Source organism: Pelodiscus sinensis, chromosome 17 (genome assembly GCF_049634645.1).
Source record: "Pelodiscus sinensis isolate JC-2024 chromosome 17, ASM4963464v1, whole genome shotgun sequence".
NCBI classification, from domain to species: Eukaryota; Metazoa; Chordata; order Testudines; family Trionychidae; genus Pelodiscus; species Pelodiscus sinensis.
In genome coordinates, this window is record NC_134727.1 from 1438455 (window position 1) to 1455041 (window position 16587).

Sequence of the window (16587 nt, forward strand, 5' to 3'; positions counted from 1 at the left end):
AAATGTTTTCGGTGTCAGTTTGTCCTACTCGATGCTGTTAGTGCTGCCAGTGTTGCTGTTCTCAGATCTCTGATGTCAGTTAAAAGTACTCTTAATTTCCTTAGAAAGATGTATGACACCAAGATGGAAGGGGTTTCCAGCACTTTGAAGGAGAGGATTAGACTTCTACATGATCTTGAGAAATCCGAGAATTTATGTGAAATCAACAATATGAAATGCAGTGAAGACAGAGTACCCCCTTTAAAGAGGAAAAATCAAATGCACCACTTCCGGTTCACCAGGGTTAGCCCCTGGCGGGTCACTACCACTGTATTTACCTGCGCCTCCACAGGTATGGACGATTGCAGCTCCCGTTGGCCACAGATTGCTGTTCCTGGCCAATGGAAGCTGCGGAAAGCAGTGTCCCGGTGTGCGCCACTTCCCGCTGCTCTCATTGGCCACGAACGGTGATCTGCAGTTACCCATACCTGCTGAGGCACAGGTGAATACAGTGGCCCGTTAGGAGCTAACCCTGGTGACTGCTGCCATCTTATTCCCCCCTTCCCCCCCGACTTTTGACATCTCTCATTCCTGCACAATGTATCATTTCATAGCTATTAAAATTCACTTTATTTTTAATAAAGAAGAGGCAGCGGGAAGACCTTGGAATTGGAGCCACCACCACTGCCACTGTAACCTGGGCCAGCACTAGAACAGGGTTGGGGCTGGGTAGCGATTCATGCACAAGCCCCATCCCCAACCACTGCAACCTCCCTGAAGCTTAGGTTTAAGTTTTACAGTCCTGACCTGGCCTCACCAAACAGTGGGTACCACATCCAGACCCTCATAAAAGTAGGGGTGTAAAATGCCATGTTAACAAGGCAGGTTCTTGAGGCACTATTAGCTATATCAAGATTTTAACCTCATTCTGCATTCCACTATTCAAACTTGCTGGCATTGCACTTGCCTGATGCATTTCTCATCCCCTTTTGTCTTAGTTAAATGTTAGCAGAAATGTCGCCGACTTCTCCCATCTATTGAAGTTTTGTAGACAGAACCAATGTTTGCCTGACTTCAGTGAGAGCTGCATTTCCTCTGCTTGCAGGTAGGCACTTTCCCACACTCTTTTCCTCTCCATCTGCCGGTGATGGGATTGCATTCCATAGCCATGTGCTGCAGATAGCCCACTTTCTGTATGCTATTTCCTGCATATGTGGGCCACCAGCTGTCACGTTTGGGACAGACCAGCCAGCCTACCGGACACCAGAACAGGTCATTAGAAATTGTTCCCTGGCTGGCTGCGCAGCTACCAATCCTGAGACTCAACGGATAACAAAGTCAAACTAAAGCCATTTTCAAAAATTGTTTTTATTATTGTTATGGTCACCAGAAACTCGATTTTTAAACCATGTGATCAACGCGGAAAATTACATCATGTTCCCTTTATCTTAAATGTTACACTTGGTAATGACATTAAATAAAGGCAGAAAGAAAATATACTCATTACACACAGCAAAGTGTCTAAGGTTTATAGTATCACTTTTAACCTATGTTACTATCATACTATTAATGAAATATTTGTTCTTCACTTCTACAGCATTTTTTAACGAAGGATCTCGAAATACTTTATAACTATTAGTTTCAGTTTCATATGATCAGAAAAAAGACTGCAATTTTGAAAATACACAGTTTACACAATATACATGAGGCTCAACCTTCCAACCAAATATGCAATGGTACATTGTAGTCAATCATTTTTAATGTAATCTTTTTCTGTTTGCTGATATATAATTACTTTGTAAGAGAAAATATTCTTAATTTTCATTGAATGTTAAACTTGTACACTGAAAAGAACTTGCAAAAAATCAACACACTATTACATAATCATCTCCTGGCCGGAGAGTGATAGGGAAGGTAGTTTATGATAAATCACTGTTAAAGTTTAGGTTTGACTTATCTAGACAAAGTAGAAGTTTCTAAATTCTAATAATCATAATAAACTAAGGACTAGCTGGCATCTACAAAGCAAGCATGATATACGAGCTCCTGTTCTTCTTCAGTAACTAGGTCACAAATGCAAAGGTCTACTTGAAATGCCTATTAAACAGGAATAAACAACTACACAATATAGAAAGGGTCTCTTACATAAAGGACGTATATCTTCTTGAAAGTTTCTTTGAAGGCGACAAGCCTCTTGATTCTCAATTCTTGTTTATGGTGTCTGATAGTTGAACAGAGCGGAGTTGGTTGTTCTCATCTATTGGTAGGAAAGCCAACCGTTTTGACCACAGTCCTCATTTATCCCTAACACCTTGTTAGCAATACAGCCTGCGCCTGAAGATCTGGGTATGGAGTCCTCAGAAACGGATGCTCTGCCCTGCAAACAATACAGAATGGTGAGGTGTCATTATCGGCTGTTGCAAAGAAGTCAGGCACTATTGTGCATTGGAGTACATGCAAGCGGGACTTCATCTTAGAGAACTGTGGCTGGGATACCGGTCTATTTAAACTCAATAGTTTTGTTATTGATTTCAATGGGAAAAGCACCTGGCCCGTAAGTACATCTTATAGCACAAATGCTCCTATTTGTTGAAATCCAAAAGGGTGACACTGTGTCCCTGTATAACTTGCTGAGAAATTTTACCTTGTGAACATTCAGAAGGTAATGCAGGTAATTCAACTTTATGGTAATTCAGGTGACTCATTCAAAAGATTGTTATTTTGCTCTACCCCTTAAGACACTCCAGAACCTATCCCACCACCTTACCTTCACATGCTCAAGCCCGCAGCCCTGCACCCCCGAGCGAGTGCCCTATCCCCAAAGCCACTCCAGAATCCACCCCACGTCCCCACCTTCAACCCGTCCCTTACCCTCCCTTCCTAATGCGGGAGCCAGCTCCAATCCTGGGCAGCCTGTGTTGGCTGTCCGGCCCCTTACAGAGTGGGTGGATGGGGGCGGACAGAGCCCCCCTCCATGGCTCTAGTGGTGCCCCCTCCAACCCATCCTGGAAATGACTAGACAACCAACACAGGATAAGAGCCCCTCCACAGGAGGGAGGTGGAGTGGCCTAGGGGATAGGGCCTGAGTATCTAATACTGAGCACCAAAAAGGCAGGCTTCCAAGTCAAGAAAGGATTTTATACATTTTGGCCAGGATTGTTAGCAGTCGCAGGCAACTAGATCGATTTTATTTTTTAAATAGATTTGAAAGAGTTAAGAATAACTTATTTTGATAGCCTCTAATTAACCTCTAGTTGGGATTGGTCCTGCCTTGGGCAGGGGGCTGGACTTGATGACCTCCTGAGGTCTCTTCCAGCTCTATGATTCTAACCTTTGGTTAATACTTCCTGCAGGAACGCTAAGTAACTGCTATAAAGTGCCACCATAAACATTGTTTTTTGTTTGTTTAAAATTATCAGGTCTGTCAATGTTCTAGATATGCAGATAGTGTAAAGTTAGCTGCCACCATCAGAGGCGCTAGTTCGATTTACATCAGCTGGGATATCGATACTTTTAATATCAGTTTTGTATTTATTGTTCACATTTCCTGAAAGGGAAGTGAAGATTTTTTTGGGAGCACGTTGTCATTCTATTGTTAGGTATCTAAATCCAGATTGTAGTATCAGAAAAATGCTATAAGCAAATAATTCATGAATTATATTGAATTCCAAGTTATATTTAGCAAATAATGAGGAATTATGATTTATAGTAAAATGTCTCTGGGAGTACATATGCCTGTCTCAAAAAGATATGTGTTTTAAATAATTCAGGGTCATTGGCAGTATATTAAGATATCTAAAACATCCTATACATTTTTACAGCGAAATAAACGGCTCCGTATTTTTAAAAACCATACACATATTCCTTGATAATAATTCACCAATTACGCATTGCTAATAGTCACAATAACTGCAAATTCCTAGATTCAAGACATGTGTTAGGACTGGTGTCACAAAATTATTCTCGAATGACAAACTCTGACACATTGCTCGATTATAGTAACACTGTCTTTGGAGGAAAATAAACATGTAAAACCTCCTTTAAATTGTATCCATTGTCTGGAAAACGAAGAGCTAGAATTAAGGCATCTCTTGGTTACCAAAGGGCAGATGCTCCTTTTCACCTTTGTTCTGGTGATAGAGAGAAGAACATGATGGAATTTGGCCAAGGTAGGCAGATCGTGGGGTATTGGTTTCGCATCGCATTCCTATGTCTTTACAGTTCTTTCTAATGCCTGCTCCCCACCTGAACTAGCAGAAATACTTCAGACCGGTGATTGGTAATGATCTCCCAAATTTGATTCCGGGATTTCCCCCGAACACAGAGGAAAAGGGGAGGACGCTGATGCAGAGTGAGGCAGGCCAGAAAGAACATGGGGAAAAACCCCTCTGAGGAGTCAGATTTCTTCCCCCATCGATCCACGCTTGTGTTCTCTGTGCACCGTCTTATCCCGCAACACATCCCCAGGGCCAGACCGGTAGCAAGTTCCAGTAAGTGGAATCTCCTATCTAGACCTTCTCATCCCGTGGTTTTGCCTCCGGAAAAGTACAACATGAGCTAGTGCCATAGTTAAACCCAAATTACATTAATATTATCCATTAGCAAGTGTAACGTCAGGAGATTGCGTTTGGATATGGGTCCTGTGTGTTACCCTACAAACGTTAAACACATTCCATTTCGTAATGCGAAAGAGTCATACTACTGTGTTACTTCTCACGGGCTATAAACTTCCGTCCGTTCAACCCAAAAAGAGAACTAAATAGTACCAAATTGGCTGCTTTATATTGCACTTCCAACCTCGATTTCGCTTATCGGACCTGATCCTTCATTTTTAGCATTGTTGGACAACTGATGAGCCAGTGGTGTTTCTGCACATCCGCAACCGGACAGTGCGTGTACACGGAGAGTTTCCTTGGTTATTCTAGATTATGGCCTCTCTTTGGACTCAACACTATATTCCTTTGCTCACCGACTTCTCACACACTTGTTGCTTACAAAAATCTTGCTAATACCACCAACCGCTGCTATATCAGTTGGGTGCAATATCACACCAGCCCTGAACATCCACGCTGATGGTCATGTGTACAAACATTTATGAAGCTCTAACTGCTTTATAAATTTTGTCCATTTCTTCAACAAATATCCCCCTCATTGAAACCTCTGCCACTGATAATTGCTCCCATTGCAAAGGCTTGACGGACAAGTAAGGAGTAGTTTATATATTTTGCTGGGTGTGTATTTTCCGTTGTAACATTATTCCTTATCTGCCTTGCTACATACTGACACCTGTGTTCTGAAATTCTAATCTCAGCAAGATTGCCGCAAAAAATTCTACAGAAAAAACAAGTTGTAAATCCCTTGTAAAAATTCAGAGTATATAGAACCACATTCGGAATATTGAACGAAGGTGAGAAAATTCCGATGGTAACAAGAGCTCCATAAATAATATCCAAATAATTCTTTGGACAAACTTCAATCTTTTTTGGTAGATACCACAAACAATACAAGAAGATCAGAACAAATCCGACAAACAACTGAACAGAACGCTACTGTGCAATTATATTAGCCAGCACATGCTAAAAATACATCAATACTTTGGACAATGAACAGAAAAGCTTCCTAGACAATCACATATTTCCAAACATTTCTGAATATCCGAGTCAAGTAATTTACAGACCAAGAACAATACAATAATCCAACCTAGGCATTAACGCACATGGAGTAACATGAGCACTCACCTTGCTCACGGATTCCTTCCCCTCCTTTAGCTGGGAACTAACCTGAGAGTCCAGAACCGACCCTCCTGCAGCGCTGGACTCAGCTGCCACAGACGGTAGCAGCGGCCGGAGATACTTAAATTCGCTGGTGCCAGAGCCCGTGGTCAAGCAAACCTCGTAACAATAAGACTGAGGCAGAGTCCCGGCGCCACTCGTGTCCGCGGGGTTTGTGGGGAAGCTGGGCTCACAATAGAAGTTCCTGGACGATGCCATGTACCGCTCTTGGCCCTGCCTCGCCTTGTACAGCCGGGTGGCGATCACTGTCACCACGGACAGCAGGAAAAGGAACGAAATGCAAGACAAAGCAATGACGAGATACAGGGTTAACGTGTCCTGCTGCCCCTCCTCTTGGGGCACGTCCACGAGCTGCAGGTGGGCCTCCGAAAACCCGTCCACCAGGAGCACGTTCAGCGTGGAGGTGGTGGATCTGGGCGGGTCGCCGTTGTCTCTCACCAGCACGAGCAGTTTCTGTTTCACAGTGTCCGGGCTCGTTACCGGCCTGCTGGTTCTCACCTCCCCGCTCTGGAGCCCCACCGTGAAGAGACCGGGGTCCGTGGCTCTCAGCAGCTGGTAGGAAAGCCAAGAATTCTGACCCGAGTCTCCGTCCACGGCCACCACCTTCGTCACCAGGTAACCCGGCCCCGCCGAGCGGGGCACCAGCTCACTGGCGGGGGAGCTGCTGTTCTGCAGGGGGTATAACAGGAAGGGCGCGTTGTCGTTTTCGTCCAAGATCACAACCCGGACGGTGGCTTCAGAGCTCAGCGGGGGGGACCCGCCATCCGCAGCGCGCACCCGCACCTCGAAATCCCTCGTTCGCTCATAATCCATGGATCGCAGCGCGTACACGTGGCCGCTGTCGGAGTTTATGGAGACGTAGGACGAAAAGGGGAGGTCGCCCACGTCGCCAGGCAACGCCGAGTACGTCACTTTGGCATTCTGCTCGGTGTCCAGGTCCGCAGCGTGGACAGAGCCGATCAAGAGCCCCGGGAGGTTGTTCTCCTTCAGGTACATGACGTAGGACTGCTCGGTAAACACCGGCGGGTTGTCATTGACATCCGACAGCTGCACGCGGATCACCCTCTCCGAGGCGAGCCGGGGAGCGCCCCGGTCCGTGGCTGTGATGCTGATGTTATACTCGGCCACCGCCTCGCGGTCCAGGGGCCCCCGTGTGACAAGCTCGTAATAGTTCTGCACAGTCGATTTCAAAGCGAAAGGGACATTGCCCGGAATGGAGCAGGCTGCTCTGCCGTTGTCCCCGGAGTCCCGGTCTCTCACACTGAACAAGGCCACCACGGTGCCCGGGGCGGAGTCCTCGGGGATGGTGCTGCTGAGGGACGTCAGCGTCACCTCCGGGGCGTTGTCATTCATGTCCTCGATCTCCACCAGCACTTTGCAGTGCGCAGACAACCCGCCCCCATCCTTGGCCCGAAATTCTATTTCATACTTTGTCGTTTGTTCATAATCAATTGTCCCCAGCACAGTGATTTCCCCGGTGGACGGATTGAGCTGAAATAACTCGAGGACTCTCTCAGGCACTTGCCCGTAGGAATAGGTGATTTCTGCATTTGAGCCTTCATCCAAATCACTGGCCTCCACCCTCGTGACCAAGGTACCTCTAGGACTGTTCTCCGGTAACTGCGCCCTGTACACGGACTGGCTGAACTGGGGGAAGTTATCGTTGTTATCCAGCACACTGACGCGTATTTGGGCTGTGCCGGTTCGCTGTGGGCGGCCCCCATCTGCAGCGGTGAGAATCAGCATCAACTGCGCCTGCGCCTCGCGATCTAATTGTTTCTCGAGCACAAGCTCCGCGTATTTGCTGCCGTCGCTGTGGGTTTGCACATCCAGACGGAAATGCTCGTTAGAGCTGATTGCGTAGCTCTGGATGCCGTTTGTTCCTACGTCCGAATCTTGAGCCCTTTCCAGGGGGAAGCGGGTGTTTATCGGGATCTGTTCAGGCGCCTCCAAAGTGAATTCGCTCTTGGAGAATTTCGGGGAATTGTCATTCACATCTTCGATCTGCACCTCCACTGGGTACAGCTGCAGTGGGTTTTCCAGCACAATTTCGAATTGCAGCACACACGGGTCACTCTGTCCGCACAGCTCCTCCCGGTCTATTTTCTCCTTTATTCTCACATCCCCGGAGCGCGCGTTCAGCTCAAAATACTGCCTGGTGCTTTTAGAAACCAGCCGCGCCCTGCGAGCAGACAAGGTCCCTACGGCCACATTCAAATCCTTTGCGATATTAGCAACTAGCGACCCGCTTTTCTTCTCCTCCGGCACAGAATAGCGGCTCGTCCCGCCCTCCGCCAGGGACACCCACAGACACAGAGCGAAAGAGAGAACTTGCCTTGTCCTGGAGCGGTTCACCATTGCGCCAGCCAGGCCCAGTCAGATCTGAAAACAGGCCCCTCTGCCAAGGCGCGGTAGCCGCTCGGATGTTGTGCGAGACGGGAAACGATTTCTCCTCAATTCGAGCTCAGTTTACAGTACAAGAGATTGAGCCAGATACTATCAGTTTCTAGTTCTTACAGAGGCCTTTTCTTGTATTCCTTTGTCACCCGTTCCCGGCGCAGAGCCGCTGCCTTCTGCGGCATTCAGGCGTCTGAGAGCAGCTCCTCACTAAGCGCTGATGGACTGGGAAAAACTGCATTTTCAACACCGTCTTTGCCAATATCGCCACCCTGTGGCTTAGCTAAAATAAGGCAGGCCAGCATTTTGCGGTGAAAATGTATTGCCCGCTGTTATTCTGTGCATGGTAAAGATTTCTCTATTAACTACAACGTATGGTTAATAAATTGCAGATTAAAAACTATATGATATTAAATATTGTTATTACCCATTGGATGAGCTAGACTGTTGAAAATCATAAAATATTCGACACCGGGTTTCTTCTCTCACCTCCCATTATCATTTCTCTCAACTACAGAAATCCTTAAATCGATTATCCCCTTTTGTGTTACAGTGCTCTACAGTAAAACTAAAACTGCATCCTAATAACCTAGATGTATTTAGTGGTCGACCCAGTGGTTAATCCAGCATATAGTTAGTTCTGGGGAAGAGATGTTGTGCTGGCAACTATACAATTATTCAAACAAAATAGGTGTCCCGTTGCATTTGAAGAAGCAGAGAAACATCTTCCTTGTAATATTCTTATCTCACATATTTTATGGCAATAGTGGTCACAAAAGAAAGAAAAATTAAACTGAAGTAAGAGATTTCTAAGTACTGTATACATTTACTATCCCATCACATTCCTCTTGCATGAGATGTGTCCCTGGATTGCATATGTGTATCTGAAGAACCATGCGCTACCAATATATTTAGCATCCCAACAGCAAATGTAGGTGGTCAAGTGTCCATTGTCTTTGCTTGTATTATATTTAGATTTTGCATCAAGCAGAGTACACTCTGTAATTGATCTCATAGTTTTGTTTTCCATTTTTCTATTTGATAGTGAATAGATCTGCATTGCAGGCCTCCAGCAGCTGGTGTAAAAAAAATGAGAACTTTGATCAGAATCAAAGGGCTGGAAAGGACCCCAGGAAGTTATCTAGTCCAGTCCCTTGTACTCATGGCAGGACTAAGTATTATACAGGCCATCCCTGTTAGGAGTTTGTTTAACCTGCTCTCAAAAATCTCCAGTGATGGAGATGCCACAACACCCTCAGGCAATTTATTCCAGTGCTTAACCACCCTGACAATTCAGATGTTCTTCCCAATATCCAACCTAAATCCTCTTTGCTGCAATTTAAGACCATTGCTTCTTCTCCTAGCTTCAAAAATTAAAAACATTTTTCTCCCTCCTCCTTCTAACAGACTTTTCTGTATTTGAAAATTGTTATGTCCCCTTTCAATCTTCATTTTTTCAAGATGAACTAAACCCATTTTTTAAAATCATCCTTCATAGGTCATATTTTCCAGATGTTTAATCATTTTCTTGCTCTTCTTTGGAGTCTTTCTAGTGTGTCCACATGTTTCCTGAAAAGTTGTGCCCAGAATTGAACACAATACTCCAGTTGAAACCTAATTAACACAGAATAGAGCAAAAGAATTACTTCTTTTGTCTTACAACACTCTTGGTAACACATCCCAGAAGGATGTTTGCTTTTTCACAACAATGTTACACTTTTCACTCTTATTTAGTTTATGGGCCACTATGACCCCCAGAAACCTTTTCACACTACTCCTTCCAAGGGCATGTCTACACAACAGGGAAAAACTAAAATTAAGCTACGCAACTTCAGCTACATCAATTGTGTATCTTAAGTCAAAATAGCTTAATTGGACTTCTAGCACAGTCTACACAGTAGGAAGTGGAAGGAAGAACACTCTTCCTTTGAATTCACTTGTTCCTCATAAAATGAGGGTTACAGGAGTCAGAATAAGAAGTCCTCCAGCTCAACATTATTTCAGAATAATGGCTTATATGTAGACCCACACTATGTTATTTTGGAATAATGTCTATGTAGATATATCCCTAGGGAGTCATTTCCCATGTTGCATGTGTGCAGCTGATCGTTCCTTCTAAAGTGGAGTAATTTGTATCTGTCTTTACTGAATATAATCCTAGTTACTTCTCCTGTTGACTTCCCTTTCTCTTCTTGTCTCTGGTAAAGGGGCCCACTGGAAAGTGCAAGCCATGAAGGAATGGCAGTAATGGACACACAAGAAGTCACTAAACGTGAATGCACTGCATTCGAGAAGCTCACTAGGAGTTCCTGCAAAATTACAAGAAATCAAGAAGAATGTAGATGTAGTGCTTCACGTAGGCTTTAGTAGTCATCTTTAATTTGTGTGATTTAAAAATTGAGTTTTATCCTATCAACCTTCTGCAGTGTAGATCCCACTGTAACTCCACCTGTGGGATGTCAGCTCCAGCTACATTCATGAATCTGAGTTGTGTAGCTTAGGTCAACATTCTGCCATAGTGTAGACATAAATCCATCACACTAAGTGGTTGGAGTTGCGTACCTGAAACCAGCATCCTTACAGTGGGAGGCCAACTGGAATAAATACTCCTGTCAATTTCCCTCATGCCTCCTGACTGCATGGAATACTGGCACCAACTGGAGGCATCTACAGCATTTGATTTAGTGGTCTTAACTAGACCTCCTAAATTGAATGACAGAAGACCAATCCCTGACATGTAAGTATAGACGTGGCCCAACACAATAGTCAAAGAGAACTTGTAAGAAAGCTAATGGGTTTTCCCAGGTTGGACTAATTTGAACTTAATCTTCTATTTATTAAATGATGTCTAGTCCTTTGGGACTCCTTCTGAAAAATAGAGTTTAATGAGGACATTACATTTGTGACTTTTTAAACAGTCTTCTGAATATTCTGCAGTTTGTGTATTGGTAGTTAGAGTAGATAGCCTCTGCAGGGTGTATAGGAGAGATTAACAGTACACTTTTCTCTGAGCAAAGCTTGTACTCCACTATGACTTTCAGAGAAGTTTGAAGCTCCATCAAATGCAAAAGCAGTCATGTGCTTGGGGTTCAATTTAGCTCTTCTAAGATGTGGGTTGTCACAGATGCAGACAATATGTCTTCAATAACTTGAAAATCTAGACACACATGCATTGGCTTATCACTGATATTAAGATAATATACAAAGTGGCTTAATACTTGATGTCCATTTGCATAGGTGCACTTATCAGCCATGTATGCATATTTTGAATATGAATGATTTACTTTTTCTGTCCCTGAGCCATTCATTGTTGCACTGCATACTTCCATTCAGTTGAGTTGCTTGTGAAAGTGTGAGCATTTGCCTGTTTTGTTCAGAACCAGTGTTGACTTCAAAATTAACAAGTGACAGTGCACTGAAAATTGGCCTCCAGTTTGTAGTGTGTGATATCTATTGCTTAAATAGAAAGCATGATGTGACCCCATTCCCATACACTATGCTGTATCTCCAGCATACTTAACAGCCAATAGATATCTATAACAGCAAAATAAGTACCTGTCAACTCTAAGGCATTTTCCACATCAAAGCTATGACATCCAGTCCACTTAATTAGCTTCATGAAAATGATCCTACAATTGACAGGTGTGACGTAGTGGGGGTACCTGGCTGGTTTCTATGCTGCTGGCTCTGGGGTAACCCCCACTGGCTGCCGTGGGTACCACGACCCAGCAAAACAGGATGAGTCAATATGCAAACCAGTGGCCAGACACCCCCCATGGAGAGGAACAACGGAAGGTGGAATGCTGCCCTGGCTGGGGGGCAGGGCTGGAAGGGGGTTAGTTGGTTGCTGGCTGTCTGGGAGCATGGAGGAGACAGCCTAGGGAAAGGTACTGGAGTTTAGGGGCCCAGTCTCCCCCATTTCAAGGGGGCCTGAGGCATCCTAGCCCAGCTCTGTGACCAGATTACATCTGTGCTGTGCTGTATCCTGGAGAGGCAATAAACTTCCTCTATTCCACCGGCTGGTGCAGTCTGTTTGTGCCATTTCGGGGTGCAGGAGACGGGGGACCCCCAACGCGCCGTCCCACTGGTGTCAGGGGTGGGATGCACTGCATCCCATGGATGAAGCTCCCAGCGGCAAGCGACAAGGCGCCGTAGAAGCAAGAGCCCTGGAGCCAGGCGTGCTGGAGGCAGAGCGAAGCGGTTCCGGGGAATCGTGGGGTGCTGCAGCACTAGACTGGTGAGTCTGCACCAAGGGGACCAGCGGGCAGATGGCCTACGCCCGACTCTTGAAGGCAGAGCTGGTGGGGCTGTGCAGAGAGAGGGGCTTGCCTGTGTGGAAAGCAGCCAAGGCCCAACTGATTGCCCAGCTGGAAGAGAATGTCCAGCCACAAGGCCAGGATCTTGTCCCCAGGGGAAGCAGCCAGACCCCCCCCCCCCCCCCCGAGAGTGTGTCAGACTCAGAGAGGGGGAGGAGCGCTGGAACCCACCGGAGAGATGAGACAGCGTCTCCCGGGAGGCCTGCAAGTCATAGCCCATCTAGGACAGGGGCCAGCCCAGCGGAGCTACGGCGGCTGGAGATCCAGCTGCGGATCAAGGAATTGGAAGTAGAGGACCGAGAGAGGGACCGCCAGGACCGAGAGAAGGAGCGCCAAGATTGAGAGAGGGACCGCCAGGACCGAGAGAGGCAGCGGCAGCATGAGCTGGCCATGGCAGAGCGGAGAACCGGCGGGGCACCGGCTGGGCCAAGTGCGGATGGGCCCCAGGGTCCCAGAGCTGCCAGGCGCTTGGAGAGGCTCACCGTGGCCCAATTGAAGGACGTGGGCGACATAGACGGGTTCCTCAGCTCCTTTGAGAGGGCCTGTGGACTGCAACGGGTTCCCCCAGCTGACTGGCTACAGGAGCTCGTCCCCGCACTGAACCAGGAGGCGGCCGGAGTGCTCAGTCAGCTGGAGGACCTACAGCCAGGGGATTACAACCGAGTCAAGGAGGCCCTGCTGCACAAGTTCGGGCTGACCCCCGAGATGTACAGGAAGAAGTTCCGGGGGGGTACAGAAAGGACCACGGGAGACCCATGTGGACCTGGCCTCCCGCCTGGCGCAATACTGCCGCAAGTGGGTGTCTGGAGTCGGAGCCCAGACTGCAGAGGAGCTGCTCAAGCTGGTCATGATGGAGCAGCTCTATGAAGCGTGCCCACCCAAACTGAGGCTGTGGCTCAAGGACCGAAGACCAGAGAACTCCCAGGAGGCCGGGAGGCTGGCGGACGAGTTCACGGAGAGCCGGTCCGGGTGTGAACGGGAGTCCCGGAGAGAAAGGGAACCGCGCAGAGACCGGATCTCGGCTGAGCGACGGTGGGAGTCAACTACGGGGCGAGACCAAGGAACAGGTCGTCTGTGCCCCACAGAACCAGCCAGGCCCTGGACAGAGACAGCCCAAAGCCTAACTTGCCATCACTGTGGGCAAAAAGGCCACAAGAGGGCTCAGTGCACCAGGTCCCAGGACTGGGGACTTTCCAGGGTTAACTGGCTGGGGCGGGAGGAAGGGCAGGCTGCCCCAGAAGCAGGGGCTGGCAGGCAAACCTCAGCTCAGAGAGGGGAAGGATGCTCAGTGCACCTCCCCTGGGAGGTCTGATTCTCAGGAGGCGGATTTCTCTGTGTACCGGGTGGGGGCAGGATGGCCCCTGCAGAGCGAGTGCCTCATACCCCTGGAGGTGGATGGTAGGAAGGTGACGGGCTTCTGGGACACGGCGGCGGAGGAGACTCTGGCCCGATCCGATATAGTGGCCCCAGAGCGGATACTACCACACACCCAGCTGACCCTGAAGGGCATAGATGGGTCCCCGTTTAAGGTGCCTGTAGCCCGGGTGCATCTGAAATGGGGGGCGAAGAAAGGCCTCAAGAAAGTGGGGGTGCACCCGCACTTGCCCACCGAGGTACTGATGGGGAATGACCTAGAGGAGTGGCCCCATGAATCCCAGCGGGCTCTAGTCACTACCCGGAGCCAGAGCCAGCGGGGGGCTGACAACGTGGGTCCAGGGAAGGACTCCTGGCAGCGTCCTCAGGGTCCCATCCCAGTGGACACGGGGTCCAGCCAGGCTGGGACTCCGGACCTAGGCAAAGGTGGGGAACAGGTCCCGATCCCTGCCTCAGCAGCTGAATTCCAGGCTGAGGTGCAGGCAGACCCCTCCTTGCAGAGGCTGAGGGACCAGGCTGGCCTCCGTGCAGCTCAGCCCCGGGGGAGAGGTGGCCAGGAGAGATTCCTGCGGGAGCATGGACTCCTGTTCCGTGAATGGCTTCCCCCCAGGAAGGTGAGGGCATGGAGGGTCCAGCGGCAGCTGGTCGTCCCCCGAAAGTATCGCCTCAAGCTGCTGTATTTGGCCCACGATGTCCCCGTTGGGAGCCACCGGGGGATCCGGAGCACCCGGCTGAGGCTGCTCCAGCACTTCTATTGGCCGGGAATCTTTACAGCCATGCAGCGGTACTGCCGGTCCTGTGACTCCTGCCAGAGGGGCGGGAAGGCCCAAGACAGTAGGAAAGCGGATTGGGGGTCTCTACCCCAGATAGAGGACCCTCTGGGTTTGCTGAGAGAGTTATGGGAGGGGAAGTCCTCCCTGGATGGAGCATCGGGGATGGAAGCCGCCCTGGCTGTCCAGAGAAGGCTCGCTGGGCTCATGGCCCCGGCCCGAGAGACCCTGGCCAGAGATCAAGGCCAGCGGAAGGGTAGGTGTGACCCCCAAGGACAGGCCTGTGCCAGTCACCCTGGAGCGGGGCGGCGAGTGGACAGAGGGAAGCCAGCTCATGTGGGGCCTCACCACGGCCGGCCCGAGTCAAGGGGAGCACCCATGTCCCCAGGGCGGGTTCCCACGCAGAGGACCTGAACTTCCCTAGGTCACGAGCGGAGTGACCCTGCTCAGTTCGCTCTAGGAGGGGGGAGAACTGTGACGTAGTGGGGGTACCTGGCTGGTTTCTATGCTGCTGGCTCTGGGGTAACCCCCACTGGCTGCCGTGGGTACCACGACCCAGCAAAACAGGATGAGTCACTATGCAAACCAGTGGCCAGACACCCCCCATGGAGAGGAACAAAGGAAGGTGGAATGCTGCCCTGGCTGGGGGGCAGGGCTGGAAGAGGGTTAGTTGGTTGCTGGCTGTCTGGGAGCATGGAGGAGAGCCTAGGGAAAGGTACTGGAGTTTAGGGGCCCAGTCTCCCCCATCTCAAGGGGGCCTGAGGCATCCTAGCCCAGCTCTGTGACCAGATTACATCTGTGCTGTGCTGTATCCTGGAGAGGCAATAAACTTCCTCTATTCCACCGGCTGGTGCAGTCTGTTTGTGCCATTTCGGGATGCAGGAGACGGGGGACCCCCAACGCGCCGTCACAACAGGTACTTCATTTGATATATATATATATATCAAATGAAGTACCTGTCAATTGTAGGATCATGTTCATATATATATATATATATATATTGAATTCTGTTACTTCCACTCCAACTCATGTGGGAAAGCTCAGGATCCCATATATTTTTGTTAGTCTTCAAGGTGCCACGGACTACTAGTTGTTCTTAGTCAGAGGTGACCCAGAGTTTAGAGGTGCTTTTGCATGAATTCAACTCCCACCCTGAAGTGTAGAAGAGAAAGGTCATTCTTTCAGCCGCTGACCATTCACTCAGTCACTCACTCTGGCTACTCTTGTGTATTGTACCACTGTTTATTCCATGGTTCTGTCACCAATGGCCCTGTGCTGTCACTTTCCACTGCCACCTCCGGGAATTGGACTCTTGAGATTCCATCCAGCTCTCAGTGATTTCAGCTGCGAGCAAGGGAACTGCACTGCTAGTGCAGGCTGGTCAGTCTCTTCCACAGAAACTGCAGGTTTGAACACTTAGACCTGATTATCAGTGATTTTGGCTTTAGTGCTCAGGTAAATAGTAAAAGATTGTCCATGGAGCCTAATATCTTTTATCTTTAAACAGCGGAAAGAGCAGATCAAATATGCCAGTGACTTAGGCAAAGCCCACACAATGAAGCAGAACACCTGTTCCATCGCTTCTCTTGCCTTTCTGGGATCTGCCCTCTGCTTAGCAACTGCAGTTCAGTTGAGGATGACCAAGACTTAATTTCTAATGAAAGATGTGCCAGCACTCAAGTAATTATTTTTTTAACTTTCAAAACAGATGTGGAAAGCCCATCCGTCTTCCGGTAATGAACTAGCAGGCCTACATGCACCAGGACTCAGCCCTGGCACGAATCAAACACTGAAGTCACTTATTAGGACAAGGATAACATTTCAGTACACCCACATTCAACACCAGTCAAAACTGATCATTTTGGCAACACGGTGTCCACTGGATACCTAGGCAATGTAGGTACAGTCTGGTTCTAAAGCGTTCCTCCCTTCACTCCCTACCCCCATTCATCACGAATT

The 16587-nt window shown here is 48.4% G+C and overlaps 1 protein-coding gene across 11 annotated transcripts in view; it reads right to left on the bottom strand.

Annotated features, from left to right (window-relative positions):
* Positions 1 to 1328: 1328 nt before the first annotated feature.
* The window catches only part of LOC102444674 (protocadherin beta-16-like), a 46964-nt gene continuing 31705 nt past the window's right edge, over positions 1329 to 16587 (bottom strand). For 8 of the 11 annotated variants that reach the window (XM_075900030.1, XM_075900034.1, XM_075900029.1 and 5 more), the window contains exon 2: positions 1329 to 2356. In XM_075900030.1, coding sequence (XP_075756145.1) covers positions 2237 to 2356 — 120 coding nt within the window. In that variant the 3' untranslated portion in view covers positions 1329 to 2236. Of the gene's footprint in view, positions 2357 to 5717; positions 8578 to 16587 lie in introns of those variants that run through there. The other 3 variants (XM_075900032.1, XM_075900026.1, XM_075900035.1) reach the window with 3 other exon arrangements.